This window comes from Biomphalaria glabrata, chromosome 5, assembly GCF_947242115.1.
Source record: "Biomphalaria glabrata chromosome 5, xgBioGlab47.1, whole genome shotgun sequence".
NCBI lineage: Eukaryota > Metazoa > Mollusca > Gastropoda > Planorbidae > Biomphalaria > Biomphalaria glabrata.
Genome location: NC_074715.1, coordinates 47,206,174 through 47,225,000, shown reverse-complemented (window position 1 = coordinate 47,225,000; position 18,827 = coordinate 47,206,174). Strand labels below are relative to the sequence as shown.

At 36.3% G+C, this 18,827-nt stretch overlaps 1 protein-coding gene across 6 annotated transcripts in view; it reads right to left on the bottom strand.

Moving 5' to 3' along the window:
- The window catches only part of LOC106070206 (regulator of G-protein signaling 17-like), a 174,347-nt gene that overhangs the window by 17,831 nt on the left and 137,689 nt on the right, over nucleotides 1-18,827 (bottom strand). For all 6 annotated transcript variants that reach the window (XM_056029560.1, XM_056029558.1, XM_056029557.1 and 3 more), the window contains 2 exons: nucleotides 1,473-1,553; nucleotides 841-902 (listed from right to left, as the gene is read on the bottom strand). In XM_056029560.1, the coding sequence (XP_055885535.1) occupies nucleotides 841-902; nucleotides 1,473-1,553 (143 nt within the window). The remainder of the gene's footprint in view (nucleotides 1-840; nucleotides 903-1,472; nucleotides 1,554-18,827) is intronic.

Here is an 18,827-nt window from a genome sequence, read left to right as displayed (position 1 = left end):
CGCTCGTCTAGCGCTGGCCTGGGGCGAATTGCGTCGGCTGACTACACTCACACCACTACCCCCATCTGTGCCACCACCAAGTTTATAACAATATGTTAAAATATTCATCTACAATTTATTAAATATACACATTATTTCTTTGTTAAATCTTGCCTATTATATTATTCTTAATTATAAATTCATTTTGTAAAAGATTGCAGGGAGATAAAATAAAAATTGTGCGAAGCTTGAACCAATTGAAGGACGTCTTTCAAATAGGAGCTTTAAAGTTTATTTTTCACCTTCAACTATCCAAGACCGGCCTTACGAATTGCGGGACCCAATTTGGTGGATCCTTGCGAGGCCCTCTCTTGTAATATTGTTTTTTTTTACAATAATAACTATTATTATTAATCAGATCATAATACACACATTTGTTATACAAAGTGCGTAGGAAGCAACTCAAACGCAATAGGTGCCTTTGGGTTAATTAAAGTTACGCCAATCGTAGGATAAACTAAATATGTTAACCCAAAAGTCCTACATCTTTAAAAGCATGTGACATGAGCCATGACTGATAGTGTTATGCTTAATTTAAATTGCGGGGGCCCTGCCAGGTGTGGGGCAATCGGTCAAATCGGTATAAAGCAGGCCTTTCAACTGTCCATTAGTCTGTAGAAATGTTGGGGAGCCACACACGTTCTGTTGACCATCTTTCTCCATTCCTCTCTGTCTTTTGCCTTGGATAGAATTTCTTAAAATGGAAAGGCCTGTCAGTTCTTTAATGTTGTCTTCCCATCGCTTTCTTGTTTATTTTTATCAAACAAATAAAAGTTCAAAGTTCAGCATCTAGCCACTTACCTGAACACTTCATTAGTTTCTCAAAAGATTCACCCCATAACTTTAACTCTTCTAGCGTAGGTCTGCGGAAACAACAACAAAACAGAATAGAATATCCGGCAGAAGAATAGAGAAATATACTTTTGCAAAACTATGACGATACAAGATAGTTATGAGACTCTGGTGTAAGCTTGGTTAAATGATTACTAATCCTGGGACAGATTTTGGGTGCATATAATTTAGCTTAAACAACGAGAATCATGAAATAGAATTGACTTGGTCAGTTTGTATAATTTTTCGTTAACAAGATAACAAAGGGATTTTTTGTTTTGTGTTATACAAACTCTAGGTGGCCCCTGCTGGCCAATAGTGTTCACACATTATTTTGTAAATAAACAAAGAGAGAGAGAGAGAGAGAGAGAGAGAGAGAGAGAGAAAGAGAGAGAGAGAGACGCAGAGAAAGGGGATAAACTGATCGATAGAGAAACTTAAATCGAACCGATAAAAAGAGAAAGAGACAGAGAAAGAGAGAGGAAGAGAGGTTGGTGTGGAGAAAGAGAGGAAGTGGGGAAAGAGAATATATGCGGAATGAACGAGTCAATATTTGCGATATTATCATAACGAAATATGAGCGGTCAAGCTAGTGTACTCACGGCTCGTCTTTCTCTGGCATAGTTGTGAGTTTATTGTCCCTGGACTTGTCTGCACCGCCATTGCTGCTTTTTACTGCCAAGCTGGGGAAGAAGGGAAGAAACCAATGAGAGAAACGTAACTTACTTTCTAGAGAGGTATATAGACCTTGACCCTTAACATTATCTATGTCTAGAATACATCAAACCGTTAGGATTGAAGACATCACAATGAAACGATCACAAGAGACACACACACACACAGCCAAAGCCACACATTGTTATATAATTTACAAACAGAGAATAAAAGAGTAAATGTTTATGCATCTGTATATATGTGTGCAAACATCTGTGTGTATGTGTCTAATTATCCGTGTGTGTGTGTGTATACATCTGTGTGTAAGTGTGCCTCACATATGTGTATTCTTGAGAATGTTGAGTGTACAAATGATAATTGTTTTAAGGAGAAAGTTGAGTACACAATTAAAGTCGAATGTACCATTTAGTCATTTACTAACCAACAGTGCATGACCTGGAGGTTTTCGTTCAGTTTTACAAAGCTCTATATCAACTCACTCTGTACCGTAAAACGTTTGTATACCCAACACCTAACCTTGGATCAAGCTGAAACTTTGCATAATTATTTCTTTTACCCGACAACACAAGAATCAATTAAAAAAAATTAACCAGTTAGTTAATTAACTATTGGTAATTAATTATTGTGTTTGCTATCTTCAACAAGGGAAGGAAATCGATGCGGTGGTATAAGTTGAATTAGTCCCCTTGAGGACTCGAGCCCTGAGTGAACATTTTTTATGCATTTAAAAAACGATCATGTAAACATTCACCCAGACACCCCCCTTCTTCCCTCCCCCTTTCACTACTGGTCCAGACAAGTGATAGGCAGTACTTTTTATATCATCCCCTTTTGAATTTTAGTTATTTTTAAGAAATTATTTTTTCTTTATTTCGCTTGTCTTTATTAATAAGTTGCTCCAGTCATCTTTAGCGATGTTGGAATTTGTTTAGAATTGAAAATGTGCACAAAAAATGATGACGTAACTTATTACAAAGGTAGCGCATCAACACTCTCTTTCATTGTACACCGGATACACCACAAAAGCTGGCTATCTATACGTTTGGTCGCAATGCATGAACATCTCCAATGTACACGTCAATATAACAAAGAGTTAGTGTAGCATACTTTGGTTGACTCTTTGTGGCTTCCCTTTTGATTGCCAAACTCTTGCATCGAATGCTTGCCGATTACTACATTTAACATAGTGTCATTGCCCTATTCGACATGCTCCCAATTTAAGGTGTACTGTTTTTGTTGGGCCCATGTTTTTAAAACCCACATCGACCGATTTCTAGGTAACACAACCTCCTAGGCACACCAATACTGTTCTGTTTTGTGTATGTGTTTGTGGGTGTTGTTGTAGGTGTCTAATATACTGAAATGTGTGTGTGTGTGTGTGTGCTTGACTGTTCTAGTAAATGTGTTTGCTGAAGCCGATTAGTTTGACCGAGGGACCAGGAACTGGAGTATCAAGTGATTAGATATCGATTTTTAATCACAGGACATAACAATAGAAGATGGTTCTTGTGGTTCTGGAACAACAGTCCCATAATGATAGAAATCATCACTATAATATCACATACATTATATGACACTATGGAGGCGAGGTGGCTGAGCGGTAAAGCACTTAGCTTCCGAATCGAGCTCCAGGGCTCGAGTCCTGGTGAAGACTGACGTTATTAATTTCGGGATCTTTGGGTACCTCTGATCCACCCAGCTCCAATGGGTACCCCACATTAGTTGGGGGAAAGTGAAGGCGGTTCATCGTTGTGCTGGCCACATGGCACCCTTGTTAACCGTGGACCATAGAAACATCATCTGCCCTATAGATCGCAAGGTCTGCTAAGAAAGGGGAACTTAACGTTACATGACAATATCACCACATCATTACACACACGATAGACTACATCACCATATCACGTAGAAACACATACACTATAGAACATTGCGTAATGAGACAAATCTCACAGAACAGCATCCCCATGGCTACATATTTAAAAACATCCACAAAATATTACACAGGCAATACACATATACAAAAACATCCACAAAATATTACACAGGCAATACACATATACAAAAACATCCACAAAATATTACACAGGCAATACACATATACAAAAACATCCACAAAATATTACACAGGCAATACACATATACAAAAACACCCACAAAATATTACACAGGCAATACACATATACAAAAACATCCACAAAATATTACACAGGTAATACACATATACAAAAACATCCACAAAATATTACACAGGTAATACACATATACAAAAACATCCACAAAATATTACACAGGTAATACACATATACAAAAACATCCACAAAAAAACATCAGTGCAGGATAACAGTTTCATCCATTTTCAAAACTCTACAATGAAGAGAGCAATATCAGCAAAACATTACCAAGATATCATCTCAGTGACACCGGCTAGAAGAAACATTACCAAGATATCATCTCAGTGACACCGACTAGAAGAAACATTACCAGAATATCATCTCAGTCACACCGACTAGAAGAAACATTACCAGAATATCATCTCAGTCACACCGACTAGAAGAAACATTACCAGAATATCATCTCAGTCACACCGGCTAGAAGAAACATTACCAAAATATCATCTCAACACACCGACTAGAAGAAACATTACCAAAATATCATCTCAGTCACACCGACTAGAAGAAACATTGCCAAGATATCATCTCAGTCACACCGACTAGAAGAAACATTACCAAAATATCATCTCAGTCACACCGGCTAGAAGAAACATTACCAGAATATCATCTCAGTCACACCGGCTAGAAGAAACATTACCAAAATATCATCTCAGTCACACCGACTAGAAGAAACATTACCAAAATATCATCTCAGTCACACCGACTAGAAGAAACATTACCAAAATATCATCTCAGTCACACCGACTAGAAGAAACATTGCCAAGATATCATCTCAGTGACACCGACTAGAAGAAACATTACCAGAATATCATCTCAGTCACACCGACTAGAAGAAACATTACCAGAATATCATCTCAGTCACACCGACTAGAAGAAACATTACCAGAATATCATCTCAGTCACACCGGCTAGAAGAAACATTACCAAAATATCATCTCAACACACCGACTAGAAGAAACATTACCAAAATATCATCTCAGTCACACCGACTAGAAGAAACATTGCCAAGATATCATCTCAGTCACACCGACTAGAAGAGACATTACCAAAATATCATCTCAGTCACACCGGCTAGAAGAAACATTACCAGAATATCATCTCAGTCACACCGGCTAGAAGAAACATTACCAAAATATCATCTCAGTCACACCGACTAGAAGAAACATTACCAAAATATCATCTCAGTCACACCGACTAGAAGAAACATTACCAAAATATCATCTCAGTCACACCGACTAGAAGAAACATTGCCAAGATATCATCTCAGTCACACCGACTAGAAGAAACATTACCAAAGTATCATCTTTGTCACACCGACTAGAAGAAACATTACCAGAATATCATCTCAGTCACACCGACTAGAAGAAACATTACCAAAATATCATCTCAGTCACACCGACTAGAAGAAACATTACCAGAATATCATCTCAGTCACACAGACTAGAAAAAACATTACCAGAATATCATCTCAGTCACACCAACTAGAAGAAAACTCATCCCGCAATAATACATACACAACTTCGAGCTGAATACAAATAAAAATACATGCTTACCAATAGTGAATTTTTGATAACTATAAACCCAAGCGAAAAAGAATTGGATCTTTACAACTTCAGAACTGATAAAATAACCTAAACTCTGTACGTGGACTGTTGGTCCTTACAGTTGAGTGGGTCATGTTCTACCAAAATTGGGGAAAACAAAAGATACTTTACACGAGCTCAAAGAGAAGCTGTTCCTTACGTCTCTGACTAGCGAGTTCTAACGTTCTGTAATTGTATACAAAGTGTACTTGTCCTACTCTCCACCTACACTAACTTTGGTCACGGCTTGTCAGTGACATTACATCAACATTATAAATAGAGGAGATGATGTTAGTATCTAGATTCTTAACCATAAATGTCCATACTCTAGAGACAATCCTAGTTAACCTAGTTACTGTGATAAGAAAAGCACGGACCAATAAACTGCCAGAATCTAGGAACTACACAAAAATATATTCAGTAGTGTTACAAAGACAGAGAACAATTTGTTTAGTATCAAAATTCAGTTAATTTACTTATACATAAACTTCAGCTGTGCCATCCATTCGGTAGCGTAGAGGTAACATTTATACAAGTGTCCTAAAAAAAGGCTTCTAAATAAAAGAAAAGGGAAGGGGTGATTGCATAATTGCAATGGAGAGGGCAGTGAGTTGTTGTTTTTTTCCAGCTACGACACTTAATTGAAGACAAAATCTAGATCAAGTTTTTGATTCCATTTTTGTTTGTTTGAACTTCGTATAAAAGAGTTCATCTGTTTCTGAGGTCATGAACTTCTAAAGTGTGGTATGGTCAGCACAACGATCGATCTCATCTATTTGACCCACCGATAGCAGACATCCATCGAAATGTTGAGACCCAGGGAGCCCTATCTATAAACAAAAAACAAATCTTGATGTAGGCCACGTTATGAGCCGGGGCCCCCCCTCACTGTCAACTGTTGCTTCTTTTAGTCACAAAATTCACTTTGATTAAGATTTTTTTTCCCTTAAAATTATTCATATTTCAAACACCGATATACTGATTATAGAGAAATTATTGACCCTCACACCGCTGCTTACCAAACATAGTATACACACAAACAGGTAGGATAGTCACTTCTTAAAGTTTTAAGTTTACACATCAATTATATATTAAAGAAATATAAAGTCAGCACAACTGTGTACTTTTAAGAGAACAAAGTTTGAGAAACGTCGCTATTGTGGGTGATGACTTGGGAGACTGCGACAGTGGAAAGGAAGGTTTGAAATACCCAATCTCAATTCCTCCGACATAGCCACAGAGAAAAGGGAAAAAAAAATATCCCTGAAAGATTGGGTTTCTGAATGAAGTCGCCCTAAGCAAGAGACGTGGAAATCAATCCACATACAGCCGATCGACCAATGGTTTTAGGGGGTCTAGGGGAGTTAACACACGGGGGAAGAATTCAATTCCAGCAGGGAAAATGTATGTTCAGGCTAAAGAATATATCTATATTTTATTACAAGAATTTAAATCTAATACATTTACTCTCTTTTTATAATATATATTCATTTTTTGTTCAGTTATCATTATCGCCACCTTTATCACCAACATCATTATCAAAAAGGCCCCAAAGCCAATTGATGCACAAAGCTTCAGACACAATAGACTACATCACCATAGCAATGTTATCATATCATGTTGAAACACAAACACCATAGAAACAGGCGCCCTTTACATCAACTGCCCTATAGATCACACGTTCTGAGGGGGCAACTTCCTTGCTATTGTAATACTGTATCTTAGATTGGTCTTTTCCCATCCAAGTTTCCTCATTCTTAAGAATCACATTTTTTTCCCTTTATTAATTTAGCAAAATTTCTTATTGGTTTACTATTTCTTGTCCTTTCAGTGTGAATGCGGCTTGAATCCACATTTACTGTCGAGTCATTCTTATAAGTTAATTAATTGGTTTTAGGCAAGATTAGGTTAAAGGCGAGTAATCTGAAGGGCAAGAGAAATTAATTAATTAAAAAAAATTAATTTAATAAAAAAAGAAGATTGTTTCATCAGCAAATGACCAGTCAGTTTCTTCTCACCAATAACAATAAAGAAAGTTTCATGACGAGGCTACTGTATTCAGAGATACCAGTCCAGTGAAAAAATCAATACCAACCTAGTAGGCTGTTAGTTTGAGACCAAAAGTGATTTCCTTTAGAGACCTAACGATGATTGAGTCACAATATATATATTAACTCTTTCTTTCCTAACTGACGATACCAGCGTTGATTCCACCAGAATGTGGTAAACAATTACGGAGAGAAAGAGTTAAGCCAAAATGTTACCGTGGCCAGGGAGTTAGGTGGCCAGCAATCAAATAAATGAATTTGGTGTTAACTCATGATACTGCTCATGAAAACTACTCAAAGCTGTAGCGATAGGTGGGCATTAAAAAAACAACAACTTAACGAGTTCGTACAATGGAATTTCGCTTTTTGGATTGTCTCCTTAGAATGCCGACCATGTCTTTCCAATCTGCTTAGTCTATCGAGAGGTCCGCACAACACCCGTATCGCTTAGAGAGGTTTTGTGAGCTTAAGAGGTTTAGCAATCAATCAATCAATCAATCAATCTATCTATCTATCTATCTATCTATCTATCTATCTATCTATCTATCTATCTATCTATCTATCTATCTATCTATCTATATCTATCTATCTATCTATCTATCTATCTATCTATCTATCTATCTATCTATCCTCTCTCTTTCTCTCTCTCTCTCTATATATATATATAGTATGCTAAGTGCTCAATGGTCCAATCTTTTTTTGTAGACCTATGGGGTGGGGGAAGGGGGTTATCTGTGGAAGGTTTTTGTGCTGCCTCAGCTCGAGTCGGGATTCGAACTCGGTCCCTCTGAGAGGTTGCCAAGCGGTGCTATTCACTCAGCCCAAAATTCCACACGTTCCGTAACATTTAAAAATGCTCTTTCCCTAAACAGCTCTCTTAGTGTGCTACTTAACAATAAACAGATTGTCCCTACTCTACAGCTAGACACAACCACCCATACTAGCAGTGCAACAGAAACAGGGACATTGTACTCTTATTGGTACTCACTGGGACATTTTTCTTTGCAATACGAATTTTCTTGACTTCTTTAGCTAAGTATAGCGGAGTGAGCATTCAATAGCTTTATCTGTAAACCAGAGTGTTTGTATCGAGTGTGCCTGTGTGATTGTGTATGCATTGAGTGTCTCTGTGTGTGTCTATTTGTCTGTACGACTGTGTCTGAGTGTGTCTATACGTGGGTCTATGTGTCTGTATGAGTGTGTCTGTGTGTGTCTATAGGTGGGTATAATTGTCTGCACGAGTGTGTCTGAGTGTGTCTATAAGTGGGTCTACTTGTACGAGAGTAACTTCTGTATGTGTCTTCTGCGTGTGTCTTCTGTGTGAGTGTGTCTATGGGTGTGCCTGGATGTTGTTTTGCAAGAAAGGGAAGCAGTCATTGATTGATGGAAACTGACTCCATATAACAAGTTTAAGCGCTAACGTACTAGGACAATGCCATTCCAGAAATCCCATATAGTTTAAGGTTAAGGAATGCGACATAAGTTTCAAGTTGCTATTTAATCTTAATGAGAAATTGAGAACCAGGAAAATGTATTGCCTTTTGTTACTTACCAACGTCTTGAGGCGTTACTTTAAAAAAAAAAAGTAGCTTATTCGACCTTGACCCAGACATACTTGATTTAAACAAAATCGAGGTCAAGTGCGAGTTCCCCCCCCCCTTCCCCCCATTCCTGTTTCCACAGCACGAGCGTGTGCGCCCAGATCTCAATCCGCGACAACAGGAAGTGGTGTGCAAACCAATACAAATGAGTCTATCACCTATAAGATAGTCAAAGTATGTACTATGCCCAGAAAAATAGAAGTTAAAGAAAGGGCTAACAAGGTCAATGTTACCGTGATCACTTTTTAAAAGCATTTATAAAAAAAAGTTGAACGACCTGGTTTCGAACTTCAGGGGTCTAGCCTCCCAAATTATCTATCAGAACGACTGTACCAAAGAAGTGCTCATGAAAATAGAAAATTTTATAGTTATCTATTGTTAGTTTCAAACTTTAAAGCAAAGTATAAAGGGGAATAATTAAACTTATACCACCACATTAGTCAAGTACTATTAATAATAAATAGTTATAAATAATTAATTATCAAAAGCTAATAGCTTAATTACCAATAACTATTTGATTATTTTTAAATTGATTTTTTTTGTCAAGAAAAAATTGTGCGAAATATCAGCTTGATCCAAGATTGGGTTGCGGAGAAATAACATGCAAAAACTTTTAAACATACAGGGACAGACAGACGGAACACACTCTCTATGTATATGGGCATGTGTCTATAGTGCAAATGAACACAGTCTGCCTATGAAAGTAAAAATGTTTTTAAAAAGGTTTCTATGTATCTGCTTCCAATATGAAACCTTCTTTTTAAAAAGCCAAAGTCAATGTTTTTGGAAAATGAAATGTAGATGTTACAACTAAAAACATATAAATGTACATGTTTTTAAAAATCTTTTTGAATTTTCATAAATACATTTATTTAAAGTATATAAAAAATTTATGTATTTATGAATTTTCATAAATACATTTATTTAACAAATATAAAAAATGTATATTCATATGCTTTTTTACAGATTGGGAGACACATGAAATCATAGATTACTTACAAGCCTAAAAGACAGATAACAAACTAAAAGACCTAACACTAGAGTCAGATTACAAACTAAAATACCTGACAATAGAGTCAGATTACAAACTAAAAGACCTGACACTAGAGTCAGATTACAAACTAAAAGACCTGACAATAGAGTCAGATTACAAACTAAAAAGACCTGACAATAGAGTCAGATTACAAACTAAAAGACCTGACAATAGAGTCAGATTACAAACTAAAAGACCTGTCAATAGAGTCAGATTACAAACTAAAAGACCTGACAATAGAGTCAGATTACAAACTAAAAGACCTGACAATAGAGTCAGAGTACAAACTAAAAGACCTGACACTAGAGTCAGATTACAAACTAAAAGACCTGACAATAGAGTCAGACTACAAACTAAAAGACCTGACACTAGAGTCAGATTACAAACTAAAAGACCTGACAGTAGAGTCAGATTACAAACTAAAAGACCTGACAATAGAGTCAGATTACAAACTTAAAGACCTGACAATAGAGTCAGATTACAAACTAAAAGACCTGACAATAGAGTCAGATTACAAACTAAAAGACCTGACAATAGAGTCAGATTACAATCTAAAAGACCTGACACTAGAGTCAGACTACAAACTAAAAGACCTGACACTAGAGTCAGATTACAAACTAAAAGACCTGACAATAGAGTCAGATTACAAACTAAAAGACCTGACAATAGAGTCAGATTACAAACTAAAAGACCTGACAATAGATTCAGACTACAAACTAAAAGACCCATCAAGGAAGTCTAACTAGCCAATCTTTTACCTTCACACTTTACGCGTGAGACACATTGCAAAATCTCTTTCAGGTCTAACAAGCGAGAACACATTGTAAAATCTCTTTCAAACGAGACACACTGTGTTAAACTACAAAACAAACTAATATTGATTCTTACTTTAACTTTGATACAAAACTCATGGTGTCCAGAAAAATATCGAAGATACTTTTTATGAAAATGAATTGTCACATCCTTGACTACAAGTACACATTGATAAGTTCAACATGTCAAGACAAACAGCAAACGTTAAGCATATAGTTTGATTTTTTTTTCAAGGATTAACTAGACCTCTTGAGATTTTTTTTAAACTGACCAATTGAGGAATAGAATTGAACATATTGAAGAAAGTCTTGGACAGTGGTTCTAAAACTTTTTTGTTGGTCTCAAAACCGTGCAGAACAAGATCTTCTCTTCTCAAGAGCTAAATCTTTTTTTTATTTTGTTTTAACAAAGCTTATATTAATAAACTCTGCCTATGTTCCCTTCTCAGACCTTGCGATCTATAGGGCAGATGAAGGTCATCTGTTTCAGTGGCCCACGGTTAACGAGGGTGTCATGTAGCCAGCACAACGACCAACCGCCTTTACTTTTCCCAAATTAGCGTCAGGTACTCATTAGAGCTGGGTGCCCAAGGATCCCGAAATTAAAAATCCCAGACATCACCAGGATTCGAACTCGGGACCCGGTTCGGATGCCAAGCGCTTTACCGCTGAGCCACCGCGCCTCCACCCTGTCTGTCTGGTACAAATGTTATACACGCTATTCCCCTCTCCCCCCCCCCCTCTCTATTCCCCTCTCCCCTCATTCTCAGATCAAGCTGAAACTTTGCACAATTATTCTTTTGTCGATGACAGAACATGAATCAATAAAATATTAATCAATTAGTTTTTTTAATTAGTGTAATATATATATATATATATATATATATATATATATATATATATATATATATATATATATATATATATATATATATATATATATATAAAGGGACATAAATCTTGCACTATTAAAAATGTCAATAATAGTTCGGCTCTTTCCCTTATATATATTTATTTTGCTATAGATATATCTTGCAAAATTGAGAGATTGTTTTAAATGTTTTTATTTCTAGTTTCAAATTTGTAATTGGCAAAAGTAATTCGGTCAAGTTGAAAAAAAAAGCGCACGAGGGAATGAAACTACCAGAAATGTAACACGAATTCACTGAATAAATTTCGAAATTACACAAACGCTGCGGCTATTCACAGCAAAGAAGATATATCACCAAATATTGCCAATGATAAGTCTCAAGATCATTGCCTTGAAGATAACCACCAACAACCTTTCCAAATAGTATATCACGGAAGGAGGCCTCCAGCTAAGAAGATGTATCACCAAATATTGCCAATGATAAGTCTCAAGATCATTGCCTTTAAGATAACCACCAACAACCTTCCCAAATAGTATATCACGGAAGGAGGCCTCCAGGTCGTGTGGCCTATTATTACAACACACGTTGGCTTACAAGTAGGTCTTTGTAATTTTAATAAGAAACATAAGGAAACGTTGAATACGATTACATTTGACCTTGTTTGTAGCAGCAACGTGTCGAGAATAGAATTCATTTTAAGTATCGAGAATACAATTAATTAAAGGTATAGATAATAGAGGTACTGTTACGGTCGTAGCGCAGCATGGTGTGCATGAATAATGGTGCGAATTTGTGTAATGAATGGAAGGGATGTTAAAAGGGGAAGCCGGGAGAAAGTGACAGAAAGAGAGATGAAATGCTGATGTTTACATAAATTGTTATAATATTAAAGTATTACTAGAATAAAACCTGAGCGTGTCTTATTATTTTGAAGAGTGTTGTGTCCTAACAGGTACAAGTATCGATAATTAACAAGGCTATGGAGAATCATGTATAAATTCGGAAAGGGCAAAGAGTCACGACTGTCTTACGTATGACTCAATTCATATACACGAGATTTCAACAATTTTATTTCTTTAAAAAACCCCACAAAGACAAGTTGAATTTTTAAAATTACTTGATCAGACGAAATGCAAACAAGTTCGACTACCTCAACCAGCAACACTATTCAGGAGAGACTTTTTTCCACCGCCCCTCTATTCAGCTAAGGCACGGGAGCACCCACTCTGAGAACCGCTGTACAGACGTTATTCTTGTGCAAAACCCAAATATTCCAGGACATGACAAAAGTTGCCGCAAACTTTATTTCAAAATAAAACCATTTGCTCACCCACCATGTGAAGCTAGGTCGATAATGTTTTTGTAGGTACTCACGACCTGGTGTGTGACGTTTGAAGTACTTGTGGGTACGCTTACGTCATTCAATTATTATCTTGACAGAACTCACATAGACTATACAGACTATAAAAACTAAAATTAACTAGAACCAGCGTTTTGTGTGTGTGTTTGGGGGGGGGGAGGCTTAAATGATGTAAATTTTACTGCTTCTGTAGCAAAAGTTAGCGAGAAAGCCATGTGACCAACATAACGACCGCCTCCCCCTCCCCCCGTCTTTATTTTTTTTCCAAGCAAGTGAGAAGAACATAGTGCACATACTGCAGAACGGAATGGACAATAATAAGGCTTGTCTTCGAGTCCGAAGATTAATGAGGAATGCAATATTTCTAGTGGCACGCAGTCTGTGATGCACATATTTTGCCACATCCAGGGCGAGCATAACCATGGACAGTACGACTTCCTAAAATCACGACATTTACAAACAAGGTCTTCACTGGGAACAGGGATCCCAGGTTTGGAAGCATATCGAAATAAAAAAAAATAAAAAATAACCAATTTTGGGGAGGCGCGGTTGCTGAGTGGAAAAGCGCAAGGATTCCGGGCTCAAATCCTGGTGAAGACTGAGGCTCCTCTAAGTCCACCCGGCTCTAATGGGTACCTGACATTAGTTGGCGAAAAGTGAAGTTGGTCGTTGTGCTGGCCACATGACACCCTCGTTAACATTAAGCCGTGCAAGTATTCATCCTGATAATGCCTACAATATATATCATTATAATATGAACCCAACGTCACTCACGACAATCTAAAATAACGTGGTGACAGATATCAAACAAAATAATAACTTACCAAATAATTAATTAATTAACTGTGATTTTTTTAAAAATTGTTTCATGTTTTCTTAGGTACAACAGATAATTGTGTACAATTTTAACTTGATCCCAGAATGGGTGGGAGAATTATCGTGCTCAATAATTGATTGTACCAGACAAACAGTGAGTTGATATAAACTTTGTACAAAAAAATGTACTTATAGATTTCGACTTCTCAATTCAACTGAGATTCAGTGCCAGCCCTCATAAAGTCTCTATTACTAATCGAGTTGCAATGCCTACCAGGAGCGTGCTTCTTTTATCACCTAGAAATTACGTGCCAGGTAGGGCTAACACAAAAATCGAGTTCTATTTGAGTCCCTGAGAGCAAGGATCGTCATTCCACACCTAACAATCGACAACACCCAAGGTTATTTCTGCAGAGCTCCCTTTAATTTAAATGTTAGTGTGATTAGCCCTGGAGATTAGGCCCTCTACAGGCCCCTCGGCGGTGCCCCCCTCTACAGATCCGCATACAGATCGGCGTACACAGTTTCGCGAGCATCAACATCCACCCGATGCCACGCCATGCCCTGGCCGCGACAGCGTCTTGAGGAACTAAAACAGAGACCTAGCTCTGCTTACCACACCTGGGGTTCTCTGTTGGCTTCAGAATTAGACAGACAGATAAACCCAGACAGACAGATAAACGAAGACAGACAGATAAAGGTAGAAAGATTAAAACCGTAGGGTAGTTTGTGACGGCTGAGATTAAATCTTATTTTTTTTAAAATGTCAAGTTATCAAAATGTCTATGTAATACGAAATCACACTCACACAAACACACTTATAGTTGCACTCAAAGATAAACACACACACACACAACTGATGATGAAGAAGAACAGAGAAAAGAAGGGAACACTTGCTAACGCAGCGGTTCTCAACCTTTTAAGCTCAACGACCCCCTTTTTACAATCTCAATCTTCGGCGACCCCATCCACACAGCAATAGAAGAATAGACAAAAAACAATCCATATTTTCGAAGTCTTAGGCGACCCCTGGAAAATCGTCAATCGACCACTAAGGGGGTCGCGACCCACAGGTTGAGAGCCCCTGTGCTAACGTTACTAAGCCCATCCAGGTTGGTTGTGATTCCTCTGCCCACTACGTCATTTCTATTTATAGACTTCTACATTGTATTTTGTAATGAGTGAATGATTCAAATTTAAAATGTCTCAATAGCATTCTGTAGTACACATATATATTATATATATCAAGTAGGTGATTCCAACGGAAACCCAATGTCAGAAGACTATTTAAAAGAAAAAAACTTAATATATCATTTAAACAAAAGAAAAGAAATGACAATGTTTTATTAAGAGGTCTCGAACTATATACACATACAGCTCAGGCTCGTGCAGCAAAAAACAACAACAAAACAACAACAACAAAACAACAACAACAAAAAACACACAAAAACCTCCCACAAAAACTAAAGAAACCAACAAAAACAGCAGTCTAGTTTGACACAAAGATACATTTATTGAATTACGGTTTGTGTTCGGGGCGTGACGACCAAACGGTAAATCCGATTTCAAGAGTTGTAATCAACTAAAATTTTGAATTTTGGCATTATTTTTTTTTAGTACAAACAAATGTACAGGATATCTTGACATTTGTAATACATGACTGTACATTATCTGTACTCACTATTCGTTTTAATTTGTTGCATGTGACATTAGTTATAATGAAAAGGGTATTAACTGACATTTGTTCTAACTGACATTCGTCTTTCTTTAAATTTATTGAAACTGACATTTGTGTTTCTTTAAATTTGTTGAAACTGACATTTGTGTTTCTTTAAATTTGTTGAAACTTACATTTGTATTTCTTTAAATTTGTTGAAACTGACATTTGTATTTCTTTAAATTTGTTGAAACTGACATTTGTGTTTCTTTAAATTTATTGAAACTGACATTTGTGTTTCTTTAAATTTGTTGAAACTGACATTTGTATTTCTTTAAATTTGTTGAAACTGACATTTGTGTTTCTTTAAATTTGTTGAAACTGACATTTGTGTTTCTTTAAATGTATTGTAACTGACATTTGTGTTTCTTTAAATTTATTGAAACTGACATTTGTGTTTCTTTAAATGTATTGTAACTGACATTTGTGTTTCTTTAAATTTATTGAAACTGACATTTGTATTTCTTTAAATTTGTTGAAACTGACATTTGTATTTCTTTAAATTTGTTGAAACTGACATTTGTGTTTCTTTAAATTTGTTGAAACTGACATTTGTGTTTCTTTAAATTTATTGAAACTGACATTTGTGTTTCTTTAAATTTGTTGAAACTGACATTTGTATTTCTTTAAATTTGTTGAAACTGACATTTGTATTTCTTTAAATTTGTTGAAACTGACATTTGTGATTCTTTAAATGTATTGTAGCTGACATTAGTGTTTCTTTAAATGTATTGTAACTGACATTTGTGTTTCTTTAAATATATTGTAACTGACATTTGTGCTTCTATAAATGTATTGTAACTGACATTTGTGCTTCTTTAAATGTATTGTAGCTGACATTAGTGTTTCTTTAAATGTATTGTAACTGACATTTGTGCTTCTATAAATGTATGGTAACTGACATTTGTGCTTCTTTAAATGTATTGTAACTGACATTTGTGCTTCTTTAAATGTATTGTAACTGACATTAGTGCCTCTTTAAATGTGTTGTAACTGACATTAGTGCCTCTTTAAATGTATTGTAACTGACATTTGTGTTCTTTTAAAAATTTGTTGTATCAAATGTTTTTTACACTTGCCAATATTTTATATCCAACATTATTTGTCTTCCAGTAAGCTTTCGCTAGGAGCGATTTGTCCCATGAACAGTAAAATCTTGACTATTACTTATCACTAGTTGATTTATTAATCACTAAAACTGCTGGTAAACGTTTACACAGTCATGAGAGAAAGGACTCTTCAGGCAGGGCCGGCCTTAGGCATAGGAAAACTAGGCTAGATGTATTGTGTGTGAATATGTTTTTTAAAAATAATCTATGAACAAATACTAACAATGGATACATCCTAGATTTGATTGCCTCAAAGTAAAAATCTAATATTCCAGGCATTAATAATGATAATGATAATAATAATAATAATAACAAAAATAATAGTAATATTTATATAGCGCAGTGAACAGACATAATGTAGGCTCAAGGTGCTATAATAACTGAACAGACACAAACACAGGAGTTCAAATGACAAAGTAATCTAAAAGAAGCCAATTAAAAAAAAACTTCTCTAAGTGGAATAATTCCTTACAACTATATCTCTCAATAAAGTAGGAATTATTTCCCTTTTTCGAAATCAAACGATTAATAACCAATAATTAATTGACTAATTGGTTACTTTTAAATTATTCATGCTTTGTTAGGTACAAAAATAAATAGTTTAAAGTTTCAACTTGATCCGAGCATGGGTGTGGGAGATGTAGAATTACCTGAGGGGACAAAACCCCAAATATTTAGCAATATTTCTGAATACTGAAGGATTGATTTCCCTTGTCAGTATCAAACAAAATAATTTCTAACAAATTTTTTTTCATGCATTTTGTGTACGACTATAGATAAAATTGTGCAAAGTTTGAAAACTTGATCCAGGAGGTGGGAGAAATAGATGTACATAGTTCTTATCAGACATATGGAAAGTTGTACACAATATAAGAGGTCTTAATGTTCTTGAATGTGGTGACACATTGTTGTTTGTCTGAGCCCAATGTTAGTTATAACATTATTCTTATGGAAACTCTAGACATATCCGTCATTAAACGTTTTGTTTGTATCGTTTAAAAAAAAAAAAAGGGTTTTTCAGCTTCCATTAATGAAATGTTTTGTAAATGGGAATTTCTTTGATAAGACCACGCATGAGAGTGGATAAGCTATCTATCGCAACCATGTTCCTCTGGTTTTTACATGTTCCTCTGGTTTTACACGTTCCTCTGGTTTTACACGTTCCTCTGGTTTTACATGTTCCTCTGGTTTTACACGTTCCTCTGGTTTTACATGTTCCTCTGGTTTTACATGTTCCTCTGGTTTTACATGTTCCTCTGGTTTTACATGTTCCTCTGGTTTTACATGTTCCTCTGGTTTTACATGTTCCTCTGGTTTTACATGTTCCTCTGGTTTTACATGTTCCTCTGGTTTTACATGTTCCTCTGGTTTTACATGTTCCTCTGGTTTTACATGTTCCTCTGGTTTTACATGTTCCTCTGGTTTTACATGTTCCTCTGGTTTTACATGTTCCTCTGGTTTTACATGTTTCCGATGTTCCTTCATCATCATCATCTGTCTCTTGACTTTCGTCGTAGGAGTGTTGCAACAGTTCGCGTCACCAAATCCCTCAACTGTTCCCGGTCAGCAGCTGTTCTTAGCAAGATAGAGGCCGGTCCATTCTTGTACACTGTCCAGCCAGCACCTCTTTGGACGGCCTTTTCTTCATGCTCCCTCCACTGTACCTTGAAGAATGACTTTTGACAGTGAGTATGTTCCTTCAGACTTGAAGATTATTACATCATAGCCCAAACCCCCCTGAAGGACGACGGGGGATAGAAGAGGGCGGGTCTCGAATTCCGCTCCATCGAGATGACAGTCCAGTGCGCATACCACAAGACCAGGTAGCCATTATTTTGTAGCAAGGAGTTAAAAGGGAGAGAATTAGTTTTGAATTTTGGGGATTTTTTTAAAATTTGTAGACAGTTTAACATAGTCATTTTGAGTTCCTAAAAATCAGCGGCGTCCCCTTGGTTTCGTGCAATGATTCCGTTGTTTATAACGTTGTATTCCTCTGCTGTCACCTCCTGAAGGGGCATCTATCTCACATCTACAGAACAACATTAGGGGAGAGACAACAAAGAAACAACAACAAAACGGAGAGTTTATACAAAGACAATTTAAAAACAAATCAGAGTCCAGAACGATCAGAGATGAAGTTTATAAAAAGAGTTTAAACTC